General features: G+C 38.5%; 2 protein-coding genes and 3 non-coding genes across 5 annotated transcripts; all 5 read right to left on the bottom strand.

Moving 5' to 3' along the window:
* Positions 1–460: 460 nt before the first annotated feature.
* On the bottom strand, positions 461–5,270 carry rpsa (ribosomal protein SA). Its single transcript, XM_067373265.1, has 8 exons — positions 5,195–5,270; positions 4,400–4,571; positions 2,752–2,870; positions 2,224–2,469; positions 1,740–1,868; positions 921–1,089; positions 729–764; positions 461–610 (listed from the first exon to the last, which is right to left on the bottom strand). The coding sequence occupies exons 2-8, from the start codon at positions 4,530–4,532 to the stop codon at positions 516–518; spliced, it is 927 nt and encodes a 308-aa protein (XP_067229366.1). The 5' UTR covers positions 4,533–4,571; positions 5,195–5,270; the 3' UTR covers positions 461–515.
* On the bottom strand, positions 2,551–2,689 carry LOC137011781 (small nucleolar RNA SNORA62/SNORA6 family). Its single transcript, XR_010893526.1, has one exon. It is a non-coding gene; the product is annotated as a small nucleolar RNA SNORA62/SNORA6 family (small nucleolar RNA).
* LOC137011778 (small nucleolar RNA SNORA62/SNORA6 family) lies at positions 4,081–4,222 on the bottom strand. Its single transcript, XR_010893524.1, has one exon. It is a non-coding gene; the product is annotated as a small nucleolar RNA SNORA62/SNORA6 family (small nucleolar RNA).
* LOC137011780 (small nucleolar RNA SNORA62/SNORA6 family) lies at positions 4,648–4,789 on the bottom strand. The gene has a single exon (XR_010893525.1). It is a non-coding gene; the product is annotated as a small nucleolar RNA SNORA62/SNORA6 family (small nucleolar RNA).
* Positions 5,271–5,981: 711 nt separating the features above from the next.
* Positions 5,982–17,316, bottom strand: slc25a38b (solute carrier family 25 member 38b). Its single transcript, XM_067374090.1, has 9 exons — positions 17,151–17,316; positions 16,695–16,776; positions 16,396–16,522; positions 13,171–13,292; positions 10,911–10,995; positions 9,586–9,765; positions 9,049–9,217; positions 8,795–8,961; positions 5,982–8,253 (listed from the first exon to the last, which is right to left on the bottom strand). The coding sequence occupies exons 3-9, from the start codon at positions 16,408–16,410 to the stop codon at positions 8,131–8,133; spliced, it is 861 nt and encodes a 286-aa protein (XP_067230191.1). The 5' UTR covers positions 16,411–16,522; positions 16,695–16,776; positions 17,151–17,316; the 3' UTR covers positions 5,982–8,130.
* Positions 17,317–17,849: the final 533 nt, after the last annotated feature.

Here is a 17,849-nt window from a genome sequence, read left to right as displayed (position 1 = left end):
TTACAACTGACTTAGTGATTTCAGTGGTCAAATATTGAATGACTGCTATCCAATGCAACCTGTCACTGAAGTGTCTGTACCCTGTTATGGTTTATTATATAATACTGCTCAGCTGACATCATCCCTTCATTAAACCATCACTTAAAATATGTCAGTGCCATCGTTGTCTCAATACAAACCAGTAATTTTTTTTTTTTTTCTTTCTTCATAGGGTGCGTTTATAAAAGCTACTTAAATGTCATAATTAAACTAAGGCCTAATCCTGCTTTAGCTCTAACCAGGCCCACATTTCACAAGACTTAAAGCATATCCATCTACATCCATAATGTCTGATTTTTATAATTACAGATGTAGATGCAGGAAAGGTGGACCTGGTAGTCAAAAAAAAAAAAAAAAAAAAAAAAATCACTATGCTGTTAAGCCTTAATTACTTGTTCAAATAAATGCATCAGAAGCAAGATTTTAAACAATCAAATTTATTGATTCACAAGCATAACACCAGGTTAACGCTTCACTTAAGACCAGTCAGCAGCAGTGCCGCCCCAGTCTCCGGCCTGAGCGGTGGGGGCAGCAGACCAATCCTCAGTGGCAGGCTGAGCACTCCAGTCCTCTGTTGGAGAAAGAAAAATTCAAAGTTACCCAAAATGTTACAGACTTCAAAATTATGCATTGTGTAGTCTATTCTATTATGTCAATTTGATCTCAAAAAGAGGGAAAACATTGCTTACCTGCAAACACCTCAGCAGGTGCAGCTTTGGCAGGAGCTGAAGTTCAGAAAAGTTGATTATTAGTTCACAGTAATTTCTCATAGCATCATCAAGTTACATTTAGTTCAAATATAATTGCTTGAAACTTGTGTTCACCCAAAACTGTTCAATTAACTATAATTTTTGGGGAAATTAGTATAAAAGGCAGCTTACCCTCTATGCCAGCTGGGAACTGCTGGATGGGAACAGATGGAACCTGAACACCTTCAGACCAGTCAGCAACCTCAGGCTGGTTGAAGTCGGGAACAGGAGCGGTCCATTCACCCTGGAACTCCTCCTTACCAACAGCCTTCTCAGCAGCAGCCTGCTCTTCCTTCTCAATCTAGGGGTGGAGAAAAATCAGTCACACATAAGCCCATTCTGAATAAACAAGTGATGCTATAAAGCTACACCAGAACGGATTCTGAATGTTTGTTGGATATTTAAATTTGCAATATCGGTTTCACAGACTATTACATGACAGACAGATTCAACATTTGACAAATACACTAAACATTTGATAAAATTGAACTTAGGAAAAACTAGTTATATACATACTATATACACAATACACTATATACACAACTCATAACTCATAAAAGATCCTCAATGTACTCGTTTTTTCTTGGACCATCTTACAAAATAAGCCATTTAAAGCTTGTACTGATAAAGTTTGTCATCTTATGACATTAGCACATTACCTGTCAGTGTCCCTTTTTAGTGCCCCAAATATTTTAGTAATCAAATTAAAGTTTAAACAATTGATCCTGTGAAAAGTTCTGAAATCAGATTTTTTTACCATGGCAAACAACTTTAAACCTTTTTTAAAGCTCAACTTCAAATTTGAATATTCAACATATGGCTTAGATTTAAGCAAATTTAGAGTTCAAATTATTTTGTAAAATATATACTTTGTATAAAAAAATGTTTAGTTCAGGACAATTGCTTTACAGTAAACAAACTTTACATCTGACTATACAAAATTCCACATACCTCTTCAGGATCTCTGTAGAAGTACAGATCAGGCATGACCTCCCATGGGTGCTCTCTGGAGATGGTGCCCCTCATCCTCAGCACCTCTCTGGCCAACATCCACCACATCAAACCCACAGAGTGGGGACCCTAAAACACAACACATTTAAAACTATAACATTTGTACACTTGGCAGATGCTTTTATCCAAAGCAAACTGCATTGCTTTCAGAGTAAACTTTTTCCAGTTCTTGCTTTGCCTGAGAATCAAACCCTGATGAATTGTTCACAATAAGATACAGAAGTCAACATTTGAAGTGGATCAATATCTTTCATCAAAGTTGTCCTAAAACCTTTTTCTTTGATCCACTTCAAATGTTGACTACTGTATATAATATGCATTTAGAAAACCGATGGGTTCGATTTCCCTGGCGCCATGCTCTGCTGTTTGAACTTCCCACAGAACAAACATTGCATGCATTAACAGTTGGGTTTCTCATTCATACCTTGTTGTTGCATGGGATGGCAATGTCGACGTATCTCAGAGGGGAGTCTGTGTTGCAGAGGGCAATGGTTGGGATGTTGACGTAAGAGGCTTCAGTCAGCGGCTGGTGGTCAGCGCGAGGATCTGTCACGATCAGGAGGCGGGGCTCCCTGAAAGCAGCCTGAATCTGATTGGTGAAGGTTCCGGGTGTGAAACGACCAGCGAAAGTGGTCGCGCCAGTGGCAGAGGCGAACTTGAGCACAGCCCTCTGACAGGAAAGAGCAGTGACAATCAACATCACTGAAATCACCCCAACAGTCATGTTCTCAAAGAAAACATCCAGTAAAAACATTGTGGCTCAGGTCACTATCAAACCCCAGTCATGGAGCAAAGCCCTCATGGTGTTAGCGAAACCCCGGCCAAGTCACTCTAGCACACTTCCGACACCCAAACACCAACAACAGTGCCAGGTTTTAATAGTGTGCCAGTCTAAAAAGCGTTTTATTTTTAAACATGCTGACGTCATCTAGTCGCTGAGTTTGACAATTACCTGACCAGTGTTTCTGGAGGAGATAACGCACACATCGGCTGGATTCTCAATGGCAACGATAGCACGAGCAGCCAACAGCAGTTTCTCCCAGGTCTTTTTAAGGTTGATGATGTACACGCCTGCAGAAATGCAAAAGTCAGATCAGTTATGGTCTGTTATTAAAATATCACTGGTCAAGTGTATCAAAACTATCACCTGAACACTTTTGAAAAAAAAAAAATCTTCTTGAAGTACCCCCTGAGAACAAGTTAATCTTCCATATTTTAACAGATTCATGGTTTACATAACCACAATCTGTCAGTTAATGGTCAAATGGAGTTAAAGGTGCAGTACGTAATAATTCTGTCCGCTAGAGGCCTATTCAAAACAAAGGTGTAGTTTGATGACGCCAAGTTTGAGAGCGGTATCTCGGGACATGTGGTCTTCGTCTCAACGGATGGGGCAAAAGAATATGGATTGGACTCGGGAACAAATCATGTTCATGGATTTGATTATTAACATTACTGTAGCGTGAAGCAGAGCAGGACCGAGTGTTGTGGGAGCTGAACGAGGCCGCTGGAGCGATTGCGCAACACACGCCTCATGAGCAGCAGGACTTTTATTACAGTCACCGCCACTGCTATTCCGGTCATGAGTATGAGGTAACAGCTCTGTTTATCATATTAGATACATTTGTGTTAAAAATATGTAATATCTAATATGTGAGCGTGTTAAAAATCATGTTATAATGTTACTGTGCGTTTGTTCGGTGACTGCTGTGAGACTTGTTTGAGACACTGCAGTAAGATAGATCGATTTTAGAATATATTAAATGCTGGATGGCTTGTGTTGACAAATGGCATGCAGTTAATTTTAAAACGAGGAAAAAAAAAAAAAAAGACTAAACTTGTTGAGCTATATAACAATTAGTTTTCAGTCTATAAATATATCAAAACAAGTTGTTCCCTTGTCTATTAAAACTTGTAATATATTAAAGTGTCTTTGGTGTTTCCATGGTTTCTACAAAATAACCGAAAACTGAGGGTAACGCGGGTATGACGCAATTGACAGGCGACTCCTCACATGTTCCTGAGGCTTGGTTAAAATTGCAATTTTGTCATGATTTACAAATAGTCGGAAACATTTGGGATATTTTAAGTACTCAAGTGAACAAAATATAACACTGGCCTAGTGGTTTTTGGATAATTTACTGCAAAAACAATTACATATTGCACCTTTAAATAATTTAATCTTGTTTTATTTTGATAATTTTATAATTTTTTTAACTATTTAAGCACTACTATATTAATACAGTTGTAGTTTAAATGTTATTACACTACTAATTTGGATGAATGTAGCTCTGGCCACTATCAAACCCCAGTCATAGGGCGCATCAGCCCTCATGGTGTTAGCGAAAACCCAGCTGAATCACTTTAGCACACTTCCGACACCCAAACACCGACATCAGTGCCAGGCTTTAACAGTGTGCGTGTTGTTTACAGATTCAACACCAATCTTTCATCATTATCACCTGAGATGCTACACATGTTCAATGCCAACTCAATGAGGAAACGTAACATTGCTTATATCAACTAAGTTATAGTTAAACATTGATAAAACACCTGCAAGGCATTTCTAAGGCATATTCTAGTCTTCTTTCGCTTCTTACCGTCACTCTTTCTTTTGTAGACGTAGTGCTCCATCTGGAAGTCCAGGTTGGTACCTCCCAGATGGGTTCCTGCGGCCAGGAACTTCAGCACATCCTCCTCCTTCATTTGAAGGACATCCAGACCTCCGGACATCGTGACCACTTTCCCTGTGTAACGAGTTTAGTGGGAGAGCTGGAAGAAAATACACCAACATACAGAGTTAGTCGAGAAGTTGATAAGTGGAACATTTTCTAACATGAATTTGGATGAATGTAGCTCTGGCCACTATCAAACCCCAGTCATAGGGCGCATCAGCCCTCATGGTGTTAGCGAAAACCCAGCTGAATTACTTTAGCACACTTCCGACACCCAAACACCGACATCAGTGTCAGGTTTTAACAGTGTGCGTGATGTTTACAGATTGAAGATAACTTAGATCTTGCATTATTAGCACATGAGATGCTACACAACGTTACTCGCGCCAGTTCATTGAGGAAATGTATAACTTAATCCAACAACTACCTAAAATAGACTATAAAAACTAAGTAGAAACATAATGTCTATCAAAATACACGAGTGTTAATTAAATCTCACGATTGACCACCGCGCGCGCACTACACTGACTGTAGTCGTACACGCGCTTCCTTGCGCGAGATCACACGTCGCGTTTAAGGCCTTCATATTTTAAGGGAAGTAGCGCAAACTTAACGTTTAACATAACATCTGATGAGTATTTACAATTATAACCTTTATTCAAAAAAATCTGACTCAAATAGACGTTTAAAAGTCGTCAAAATAATACATTTTCTGCTCACCACGAGACAACGCCGTATGGAGTTCTGCACCTCACGGCGAAAAGAGGGCGGGAATAGGAAATGACGTACATTTTATACCAGAGTGGCCACCAATCATATTAGGGAGGTTTCTTGCTCTCTGCATTTCTCCTGTCTACCCAAGACATTAATATACTACCCCCTACTGGAGGAGGATATTAAATTTGATCGGCCTAAAACTAAAGCCTTAAAAACATTTTCTTTACTAAAAATAACAAAAAAAAAAAAAAAAAAAAATCTAAAAATAATAAGAACTAAAACATTACTCATTTTGCTTAATTTGCAACATTACACCATCCTGCTGGTTTATGATGGACATTATTGAGATATTATTTCCGAGATCCTAGCTGGTTTCTGATGCAGTTAGGTAAATAAATGCTGACAGGAGTCTCTCATAACTCAAAGAGCTGATGAGGTTTGGTGTCTGAGTTATAGTTACAGCTCCCCTTTTGATGTGTGTCATTGCAGTGATTCAGCCCTCATACCTGACCCCATTTATTATGTCTGGCTGGATGTCTGGGGACACTGATGGCTATCAGACTGTCAGTTTTTGTGCCATCAGCAGAGCACAGCGTAACAGTGACGCAAGACCACTTTGTGCCATGTTAACAATATACTAGACCACTGTTCTGTACAGGCTATTAAAGCAAAAAGAGCATCAGTGATTTTTATGCAGTGTTAAAACTCAGTGACGAAAGCCGAGAATGTAGTGCAAGTTATAAAACTAGATGCATAAAATAAACTTTTACCACCATTTATAAAACGGGGCAGATTTATTCACATATTAACATAGGCACAACATTTGCATGTGCAAAAATTCTCACATACAGACAAAATATCAACAATAATGCTGAAGAGACAATACTGATTGTGTGAAGGCAAAAGAATATCTCCACAGTACAGCACAAAGGCTTACATAGCAACATGTGACCAACACACACACCACAGATTCAGTTTGAATGGAGTCAACTTTATGGAGTTTAAAGTGCTTTCACAAACTATGTATGTAGTGTGCAGTGTGATGGAAACTTGTAAACCCTCTTAATGGATATAAAACTAGTGTTTTGGCTCCATGTGTCTTCAAACTTCATATTATGGTCATTAAACTGCATACTGCAGATCATCTTGCTTTGTAGGGGAGAAGCTAATAAATACAATTCCAAACAATTAGTTAACTGAATTGAATTCAGCTAACTAAATGAAATTATGACTCAAATACATCAAATTCCTCAAAGTATATAAAGTGGCAAATGACAAAGTACCATCACCAAGACAGAATGCTGGAGAGAATGAGAAACCCAAAGGCTTATGGGGTGAATTTCATGAAAACGTGTCCCGGAGATGTTAAGGAAAAAAATGATAATTAAAAAGAAAGAACTTATATTTGGCTTAAAGAAACTGAAATCTATTTAAATACATTAAGATTTTTGCATTTTGACAATTAAGCATATTTCCCCTAAATTCTCATTATTGTAATGCATCCCTGCATTGTACTTTTAAGGTTTTCTCCCCAAAGTTGTTATAGTAAAAATATTTATATATATATATATTATATATATATAAAAATTATATTGAAGGCAGTACAACAAAGACTACTATGGTGTAAAAAAAAAAAATAAATAAGTGTGTGCATGTATATATATATTAAAATAAAACATCACATTAAAGTAATGATAATTTGGAAAGAAAATGTGCCTAATTGCACTAAAAATATATATCACAATGCCAAAAATCCTAATAGTTCTAACAGATTTCATTTTCTTTAACATTTTTATTGGTTCTCTCTCTTTGTTAAGAGTAAACAACAACCACCCGGACATGTTCTTGGCAGATTTCATAAAATTCACCCTATGGATCACGTAGAATTAACATTAAGCTGTTGTGTTCACACCAAGCACCACTGATGATACTATGGCGTCTTACAGCAGTTATTACACAATACGTCAATACGAAAAAAAGTCGATTAAAATTGTCCGACAACACGTTTGCAAATACGATAAATTAAGTATTGTAATTTCTCACTGTAAAAAAAAAAAAACTTTCCATTTCAAACATCATTTTCTTAGGAACTATAACACTTGTTTCCATCTTCCTTTAATAAATATTAAGCATTTCTCCTGGTCTACATCTTACAAAGTCTCATTCTATCCAAATCCTGCCTTTGTCTGTGCCAAGCAGTGAGTGATCAAGAAATTAAAAGCCCAGTGTACTGGAATGCACTGATAAATCCATCCAGTCATATAACACAGGAGATCAGTAGAACAGCACAAATCATCGCATAGAGACGCGCAATTATCAGTCGGAACGGAGTGTGTTGATGAGACAGTCATGTGTTGTCAGTTCAGTTTCTCAGCCCTAGAGTAATTCGGTCTGATTGTCGGAGCGCTGGAGTATTATGTCAACATGTCTTGGATACCCTGCTAGCCTCATCCTCGACTAAAAGGGATTTTCGAATCAGTAGACTAGGCTTAAATGGTCTCAAACACAGGGTCGTCCATTTCTGAAAAACCTGCAACTTTTTTTTTCAAATGACACCAACACGTGTGGTATATGGAGTTAGGTATATGGAGTTTATCACTGGTTAGTGAGGACGTTTCAAAGGATTTAGGGAGTGATTTTCTTGTGAGCTGACGACACATGATTTAGCAGTCTGTCTCTCATTGGTATTCTTCAGTGCGGACTCCTGTCTCAATGAGCAGGTGTCTACAAGGCAGATAAATGTGGCAATTTAGGAATGTCACTGTCAGAGGTGTCACAGGGTAAAGCACTGAAAGCACAAACACATACACACAACCATTCTATTACCGGCACCTCAGCCAAAACGAGCCGCTTTCGTTTTTATCAACTCTTCAAGGATGACAGAACGCTATCTTTTGCCAGTGTCTGAAAAGTCTACAAAAAAAGTGCATGAGATGACTTTAGGACTTCAGGCCCATGCGCGCCATCAGCTGCTCGTACACAGTCCAGGCCATGGCAGCCATCAGGGTCCTCCTCAGAGAACGAGGAACCGCTCCCCGAAAGAACCCGTTCAAGCCATGCTTCTAAAAAAGAAAGAAAGTGATGTTACTTGTAATGCGACATAGTCAAGAAAATAATGTTGGGTGGGACTTAATTTTATCATTAAAGAATTGACTGAATACTGAAAAGTGGAAACTAGATAGGATATGTTATTATGAGTTCATACTATTTTTCAATTGCATCTATAGAAATCACTCCAGATGAAAAATATAAGAACAAACATTTTCATTTTTAGAACATCATGACTCTTGAGCAACACCAGGAACATTTATAAAGTAAATATGGTGCCATTCAAAAGTTTGGTTTGGTAAGATTTTATTTTTATTTTTTTAAATAAGTATTTTATGTATACCATGGCATAATAATTTCCTATTTTAAAATCTAATTTATTCCTGTGACACAAAGCTGAATTTTCAGCATCCTTACTCCAGTCTTCAGTGTCACATGATCACGTGTTTTAGGGACTTCATACCATGTTTAAAATAACATTTTGTAACTGAAGGTACTTTATATTTGAAGAGATTATTAAAGGTCAACAAATATGTTTCGTCCCATGATGCTTACCTCATAAACGTGGCGTACAGCATCGCTGGTCTTGCGATACAATGCCGGGCTGACTTGCATGTGAGTTTTGATCACATCCGCTGGTTGAGTGGCTAGAGAGGCCAAAATACCAGCCACCACACCACAGCCAAAATTAACCAGTGGGACAAAGGATGATGAGCTGATCTCTGAGTGAGAGAGAAAAAGCAGACATTATTCAACAACGCCACAGCCTCAGATAACAACATCATTTTCACAACTGATCAGAAGCTCACCCTGTGGCAAAGCCTTTTTGGCCTGGCTATAGAACATGACATAGATGCCAGAGAACGGAGCGTCTCTGAGCAGAGTCGCCGTGAGCCCGGAGTAAAGAGCCCTTGGACCTTCGTTCTGACACACACTTTTAAGAGCTCCAGCTACGCTTACGTAATTGTACCGCCCACTCTGAAATAAAACATGCAATGGTGAATAAACATACAGATACAGCTGAAAATAAGTATTTTCAGGGCTCAAAATTAACTTTTTGAGACTTTTGGGCATTTTTTCCTAAGAACAAAAAGATGAAGTTTAATTGGTCATGTTATAGAACGGTGGACACCGTCCAGCTCACAGCAGGCACATATTGTGCAGTAATTAGCCAGATTTTAAGAGAAATGAAACGGGTTGCACCTCAATATTGCATTCGCAAAAATGTCCCCAAATATATTTTGAGGAAACATACATTAAATTTAGGGAGCATATGCGACCAAAATAGGTGCAATTTCGAGCCTTGATTGTCAATGTATATGCAGTGTCTCAGCAATGATCCTTACCTCAAAACGAGTCTTAATGACTGTGATGGGCAGCATGGCCACACCTGCCACACAACGAGCCCCTGCCCCTAGCAACACCGCCTCCCCAGCACTCGGAGAGCCATCCTGGAAGTAATGCTGCTTCAGCGAGTAAAATGTGCTGAAGTAGATCCCTACACCAGGGATACAGCGCATGAATGACTGCAAGACAGAAAAAGAGAGAAAGAGAAATTCATTGATATACAAAAACAAAACAGGTGCTAGAAAGTGCACTTCTAATCCATACAACATGTTATAATAATTCTCACAGGTAGGGATGCAAAAAGTGAAAAGACAGAATACATTTTCCCGACACGTGACGTTTTTATATAACACAATCAAATAGCAAGCAGCATAGAGTAAGAGGCACATCCAAAGCAAACATGTCGGCAGTGTGGAAGCATTTAGTGTCTGAGAAAGACGCAAGAATGTCAGTTTGCAGACACTGTTCTGCTGAATTGTCCATTTCATTATCTCCGTTTTTAAATGAGCAACTGTCAAAAAATGACAATATTTAAATATTATTGATTCTGATCCTAGGTACTTGTCTGCTCCATGCACAAGCACCGGCAGCAAGAGACTGTTTAGAGCATCAATGAGAGGAGAAATCGACTTTCATGTGAGAAAGCAGATAATCTACTTTTTATAAAGAACCTGTCACTTTTCCTAAAGAAGTAGGCTAAGTAGGTTTATGTCAAGGATGATTATTTGTTGTGGGTTCATCCAGTTTTTTGCACTCTTTTCAATGCACTTTTTGATGCACTTTTTTGTTGTAGGCATATAGAGTACGTTGCATTCTTTCAGCAGTTAGTCAGAGGCTTATTCAAGAAGGGGGGCTCAAAGATAGCCAAATAAAAATATTTTTATTTTACTAATTTATTTATTTTAAGTTACATTGTGCTTTGTTAGTATAATGTAATGTTAAAAAATGTTCAGTGTTAATTATTTTTAAATTTTAGTTTTGTAATAGATTTTTTTCTTTGAACAGCAAGACAAAATAGTAAAAGGCACATTTTGACTATTTAATTTAAGCAATGGTGAAAAATTAATGACAAAATAAATGAGGGGGAAAAAAATGCAAAAAAAAAAAAAAACGTTCTGTTTCAGCCAAGAATTTTAGTTTCGGTGCATCCCTACTCACAGGAGTTCTTTTTGTTTGTGCCACATTAAAAATGCCGTCTACTCTGACAAAGGTCTACAGTTGCAATTAAATGAAAAACAGGACATATCCCTGAGATCAGAGCACTGGTGCTGTTGTGAGCGGGGACCAAATGAAATGGAGAAATCAGCCACCACAGTTGACTTACCGGTGAAACCCCCTTCCACAGGCCAAACAGCTTCTCTGTGCGGATCACGTTGAAAAAGACTGTAATCATTCCCACTTTAGGAGCACTGAGAGACAAAGACAGAAATAGAAATGATCACAACAGACATGGGCAGAAAGACAAAGAAGGGGCGAAAACAGACAGAAGGAGCCAAAAATCTTTATGTTTAGATGGCATGTCTGAGCATATGAGGACAAATAATTTGACACGGGTACAATGTTATTCTCTGCAAAGCTGAGAGAGGCAGACAGTTTAATAATAGAGCTCATGACACTCCCACACAGCATACAGAGAGGGCACAGTTATATAAACAGACACAATGATACTCAACACGCATCTTACCAAAAACAGGCTAAAACCTCACAGTCGCCACAACAATCAAAAAGGGTAACAAAAATGCTAAATCAAACCAAAAGCCAGAGAATTAAAAAAAAAAAAAAGTTTAAAAATAAATATTTTTCAGAACAAGGGGTACTGGCTTACCGTTATGTGGTTGCTAGGGTGTTGCTATGCACTTGGTAAAGTGCTCGGAGTAGTTTGTAAGCATTGCTAGAGTCGCTGAGGTACTGCTATGAGGTTGCTAAAGTATTCAGTGTAGTTTTTTTTAAGCATTGTTATGGGCTTGTTGGGTACTGCTATATGGTTGCTAGGGTGTTGTTATGTGGTTGATAAAGTGGTCTGAATTGTTTTTAGTGCGTTGCTATGGACTTGCTTGGGAACTGCTATGTGGTTGCTAGGGTGTTGTTAATGTGGTTGGTAAAGTGCGCTAAATAGTTTTAGTGCGTTGCTATGGAGTTGCTGGGGTAGTCCTATGTGGTTGCTTAGGTGTTGTTATGTGGTTGGTAAAGTGCTCTAAATAGTTTTATATAATCACATTCTATGACTCAATTGGTAGTCATTAAATTTGGCCGATCTCACAAACCGATTGTAATTTCTTGTCGTAAAACTGTAAAAAGTTGCCACCGGTGCGCATGCAAACAGTATTACAGACGAGGCGTTTTGCACCACATTCTGCTTTGTAACATCGCAAAACATTAGTAAACCATCGTAAATTGTCTTTATTTAGAACAGGGTGTCTCGTTTCAAATGTGCCCATACACAACATAACATGATGAGTGACATGACATGCTGCATGGCTAAAGCTATAGATTTCTGGAATCCGATCGCGTCGTGATCATGAAGCAGTGTTTTTCAACGTCATCTGTAGGGGTGTGACGATATTCAAACAAAACCGATACAAAAACCACGATACACCACCCACGGTACATACCGTGGTACTCTCATGTCATACTGAATGCTAAGCCCTGGCCCATTGTTGAGTTTGACCTCACTTATGTCACAAAACTAAATTCTTCTTTGGTACACTTTCATCTTTTTAACCGTACACGTATTCATCCCGCAAATCTTTGGTACGTGTCTTGTGTACACAACGAATACAGCGTAGTAGCATAACCACCATTAACCACCAATAATTGCAATAAGCCCCAAGTTTAGTTCCTTTCGGTAAGAAACAAAGTGTCATCTTGCAAATTCTGTCTATTTTAATCACAAAATTCATCAAAAATGTAGTTTTAATGCTAATGTGGCGTGACAGATCACTGTATAGGCGCCTCAGTTCAAGCGGCAGCGTGGAGCACGAGTGAACGCGATCATCTCTTCCTCTTTAATACTAGTTACAGAATAAACATGAATGAACATCTGAAGGTATGTTAAAAGATACAGTATTACTGAAACGTATCATATCTCATGTAATCGCTCAATTAGTGTTTCAACGGAGAAAAGACATCAATAAAACAATGTCATGTAGCATCTACCTCAACCAAGTCATTCAGTGTCCACAGCTTGTTAGTTCGCCAGAGAAATTAACTCTAAATATATGCACTGTATTAGCCTATTTGTTAATTATATTTTGCTGAACCTGTTAGTGATGTTTTGATTATTTAATGTATGTTTAAATCACTCTGTCAAGAAAATGACAAGCCACTGTGTAAATGATTATATTTCAACAAGGAATTGGAGAAAAAAAAAACATAATTTTATAATTAGATTTAGAAGTTAATGCAATCCCTAATGCATCCCTAATGATTATGCATTTTAACTGTGCAGGACATGTTTATTATCTGTCAAGCAAGTCATGAAACCCAGCACTGACACCTAATACCAAACAAAGACCAGGGCACAAAGACTGCAGGGTTACGTCTAGACATGGTCAGCGCAGGCGTGTCGGTTAGTGGCATCTCACCCCGGGTGCATGTTCTGCAGGGTCTGCAGTCTGGTCTTCACCAGATCCAATGGCTGGAACAGCAGAGTGGAGCAGGTGCCACTGAGAGAGCCGCACATGAAGGCCTTCAGGGCAGGATGAGCCTGAGAGAAAAAAAACAAGAAAGACAGAATTTGAGAAAACAAGGACTGAAGGAGGAGACAGAGGTTAAAGCTAGAAAAGGGTATGAATGGATGGATACAAAATGTGGGGTGACAGCAGAGGAGAAGACAAATAATTGTGAGATGAATAGAAAGATCAGATTATGAAACTGCAGTTTAATGGAATAGAATTCAGGAAGCACTTTAAAGGGGCCATATTCAACACTGACTGCTCTACCATTTTATTTTATTTTTAGTCCACTGTTAGTCAATATTTCTTGCATCAAATTAAAAATTAAATACCTGTCTAATGACTGACTAACCTCCATAATTTACAAAATTTGTTCTGTAATGAGCACTTGGTATATACTTCCTGAATACCAAGCAAGCATTCATATGTTAATAGGGCCCTATTATTTCTGCTATGTGGAAAATCACGGAATCTAGACATAAAAAAGGGATTTGCGGTATAGCACAAAGTGTCACAAGATTTGGCAATTCATTAATCAAATATAGCAAATACAACACAGAAACTTGAAGGCCTTCACAACAAAACACCAACATAAAAGTTTGGTTTAACTTGAAATTATGACAGAAATATATTGCCTTTACAATAAAATTATGCAAAACTTTATTTGACAAAAAAAAAAATGCAATGTTCTGTTGTAATTTATATTTTCATTTGATTATATTTTAAAAGATTCCTTAAAATGAAATCCGAAAAACAGAGAATTTGAGGGGACAAAACTAAGATGAATTTAGGAGAAATAAAAAGGACTTCATACTGCTGGAACATGGGCAGTCATATGCTAATTTGCTCATGGCTGTGATGTCATAGTCATGATGATTCCTGATGATGAACATCATATTTTTGTAGCTTGGTTTTCATTTACTGTGTGGACTAGGGAGGAAGCTTTGCAAAATGTTTTCATGTTATGCCCCCTTTAACAGGCTTGGGTATAAAAACTGCCTTCATTTTCTTAACACAAAAGTCACCATCTACTGCAGGAACACTAAAAATACCACAGTGACCAACACTGACACCCCAGAAAAAAGGATATTCTCATATTCTCACACACTGAATATCCATTCTACATTTGGTGCCCTGTATGGATGCCAAACCTTACAATACACAGTGTCATTTGCATGTACATGTATGCAAATGAAACAATTTGTGTAAGTGTGCATGACCACACAAAACAAATGATGCACTTCAAAACAGATTGACCGTAGAGAATCACACCAAACACATATGCATAATCACACACTGACACTGTCAGCATCATCACACGCATATTGATATGCACATCAAGACTCGAGCTCTGCCGACAGGCTTTTCGGAGTGCCGAGATTCATTTAGAAGCGTGAAAACACCAAGACACAAGTGATGGGAAGACGCGCACACACAGCTGTGCATATACACAGAAACGCACAAACACTGACTAGAGAAACATACAGTGAGCCACTGACTAATCTGCCCTACCTTTCCCAGGCTGCTGGCAGATTTGGGCTGAGGGTCCTTTTTCTCTTGCATCTCTCTCTATCACACTCTTACTGCTGCCACTAACAGCACATGACAGAGTAAGCCTCCATCTCTCTCCTCTCAAACACAATACCCAGAAATCTCTCTTTAACCCCCTCCCACCCCCAGCAGGAGATTCAGCGGCTTAATCCATAAGCTTCCATGTTTGCTGCTGTTCCGCACTCCTTCTCACCCATTTACACCTAAACACACATCCGTGGTTTCACTCTCCACGTTTGTGTTCCTCTCCACCGGATCAAGTGCTTTCAGCACAGCGTGAGTCATACAGTTGCCGAAGGCATATGTATATGTGCGTTAGCATGTGCTTGTGTGGATGTGACAGAAAATGTGGGTCATTCATTGGATGCATGTATCCTAATATTCCAACATAGGTTCAGCAGAGTTGCACAACAAAAAAAGAATGGCTTATAGATCTCTATATGACATTTGCACATAAAAATGGGTTATGTTCTGGGAAAACAGTGTCATCATAACATACTGTGCACACTCTCTCGAACCTCCAAATACAAATAAGTAGCAAAAAAAAAAAAAAAAAAATCTGATTGCATTTCTCTACTGGTGATAGACTGATATGTCAGTCAGAACAATCATTCAGTCAGTATTTGGCCATTCTGAGATAATCAGCATCAGCCGGCGACTATGACTTATTGGTCATATTAACACAAGTGGAAGGTTCTGCTTGCATCATTTTCAATATGACTGCCTTCTGAAGTGGAGCGATGCGTTTGTGTAAGGAAAAATATCCATATTTAACTAGCTATAAAGTAAAATATCTAGCTTCCACCAGACCGCCTTCCATATTCAACTTACAAAGAAAGTGTAACGCCTCTCGCAGTTCAAAACGCTTACTATACGTCTAACGCCTTCCTTATTCAACTTATGAAAAAAGCACAACTGACGTAACGTCAGTTAAACTTTTTCCGTAAATTTAATACGGAAGGCGGTGCGGCGGAAGCTAGATATTTTACTTTATAACTTGTTAAATATGGATATTTTTCTTCCACAAACGCATTGCTTTGCTTCAGAAGGCCTTTATTAACCCCCCGGAGCCGTGTTGAGTACGTTTATGATGGATGGATGCACTTTCTTGAGCACCAAACTCATTGGTTCCGTTCACTCCCATTATAAAGCCTGGATGCATCAGGATATTTATTAATATAACTCCAATTTTGTTTATCAGAAAGAAGTCATGAACACCTAGGATGGCTTGAGGGTGAGTAAAGCTTGGGGCAATTTTCATTTTACAGTGAACTAATCCTTTAATTTCAGCAATTTTCTGTGTGTTTCTTTTGGTATCATTGCAAATTGTATTACATGTTGACCTCGACCCCTAAAAAACCCATTTCAAACAACCACTATTCTCCCCTGAATCTAATGTCACACATTCACGCAGACCTTAATGTAATGCAATCAATCTGTAATGTAGATTATATAAGAAAAGCATGACATTTAAGTATTAAAAGCCTGCTGAACCAACCTTCAGGTTACAAATATTCAACATTTTACATTTAACTTCAGCAGAACAAATCAACGCTAAAGCAAACAGTAATGCCACCAACTCACCAGGGCAATCTCCATTGCAGATGGAGAGGAGGATGCTGAAGCTTGCACAGAGGAAGAGCTCAACTCCCTCCTTTTTATCTCTTCTATGGCCGTTGTGATGTCTTACACGTCAAAGCTAAGATTCCGACTGCATGAGGGAGAAATTAAGTTAATACCCAACCTGATTAATTGAATAACACTGCTAATAATTTCACACAAAACCAAGCACAGAATCAAGACGAACCAGAGTGACGTATATTAAAGCCTCCAAATAAAAGAAGAGGCTGTCAAGACAGATTTAAGTTCTGTTTAATGTTTACCTGTCTGTTAAGGACCGAAGAGAAACAGTAAATGAGGACTGATCTTCATCATGATTCTCGCTCTTTCTGTCACTCTACACAGCTGTCAACAGTACAAAAGAGAGCGCCGACGAATTTAGACACAGAAACCACCATTTAAATAATGAAATACTACGTAAACATGTAGAAATATGCAGCACATCTCAGAAATAAATGTCAAATAAAAACAAAACTACTATATCAGATCGGAGTGAAAGCTAATGCTAATTCTTCTGACCCAGCATAACGCGTTTCAAATATTCTGCAACGGCTAACAACTTATATGTGTTTTTCTTAATAAAATACAAAAAAGACAACAAACACAACGAAAATATTGGAAATTAGGTGGTGCAACACACGTCAGCTGATTTCTGTCAGTTAGCCGGTAATGCTAACAGTCACCGTTCACTCCATTATTATCAGTAAACTTTAACTTACATACAACAGTTCTGTTTTTCGATGTCTAAAACTGCGTATTTTCGTTCCAAACAATCAATACATGTTAACAGAGCTGTTAAATAGCCGGTGAAACAGCAGGCGTACGCGTACGTCACACAAGAGATTTCAAGACCGTGATCTGTGAGTTTGGAGTTACGCTCGCGTAAGAAAGTTCTGCGTTGTTTGCGTAACTCCTACGTACTTTTTGCTTAGTCTCCAGAACAACGGGCAAGAACCGGTTTCAGCTCGATTATTCCAGCGGTGCCGGTTTCACACGTGCTCCGGGGAGAGACACTTGATGCGTGAGGCTCGATGCCCCCCACTGGAGCACTGAGGTACATGCGTTTCCTTCTCTTAAAAAGTGACTCATTTAAAGCAGAACTAAGCAAGATTCGCGAAGCTCCCCCTACAGTTTCCTTCAGTGAATGACACTGTCATAAATACTCCAAGTTGCAAGTGCTGTATTCTGGCACTGGCATAGACGTGCCAGAGGGGGTTAGTGCTCGCCTCAAACACACCACTACAAGTCAATTAACCATCATAAGGACTTTGAAAACTATTTATGAAGGTAAAAAAAAGTTACTTAGTTCTGCTTTAACACTTCATTCTCTTATAAATTGGTTAACAAAACTGAATTATGCACCATTTGGGAATTAGAGTTCCAATAAAAATATTAAAATCTATAGATTTTAAATGGTT

The sequence above is a fragment of the Chanodichthys erythropterus genome, chromosome 21 (assembly GCF_024489055.1).
Source record: "Chanodichthys erythropterus isolate Z2021 chromosome 21, ASM2448905v1, whole genome shotgun sequence".
NCBI classification, from domain to species: Eukaryota; Metazoa; Chordata; class Actinopteri; order Cypriniformes; family Xenocyprididae; genus Chanodichthys; species Chanodichthys erythropterus.
This window is presented reverse-complemented; position numbering and strand designations above follow the sequence as displayed.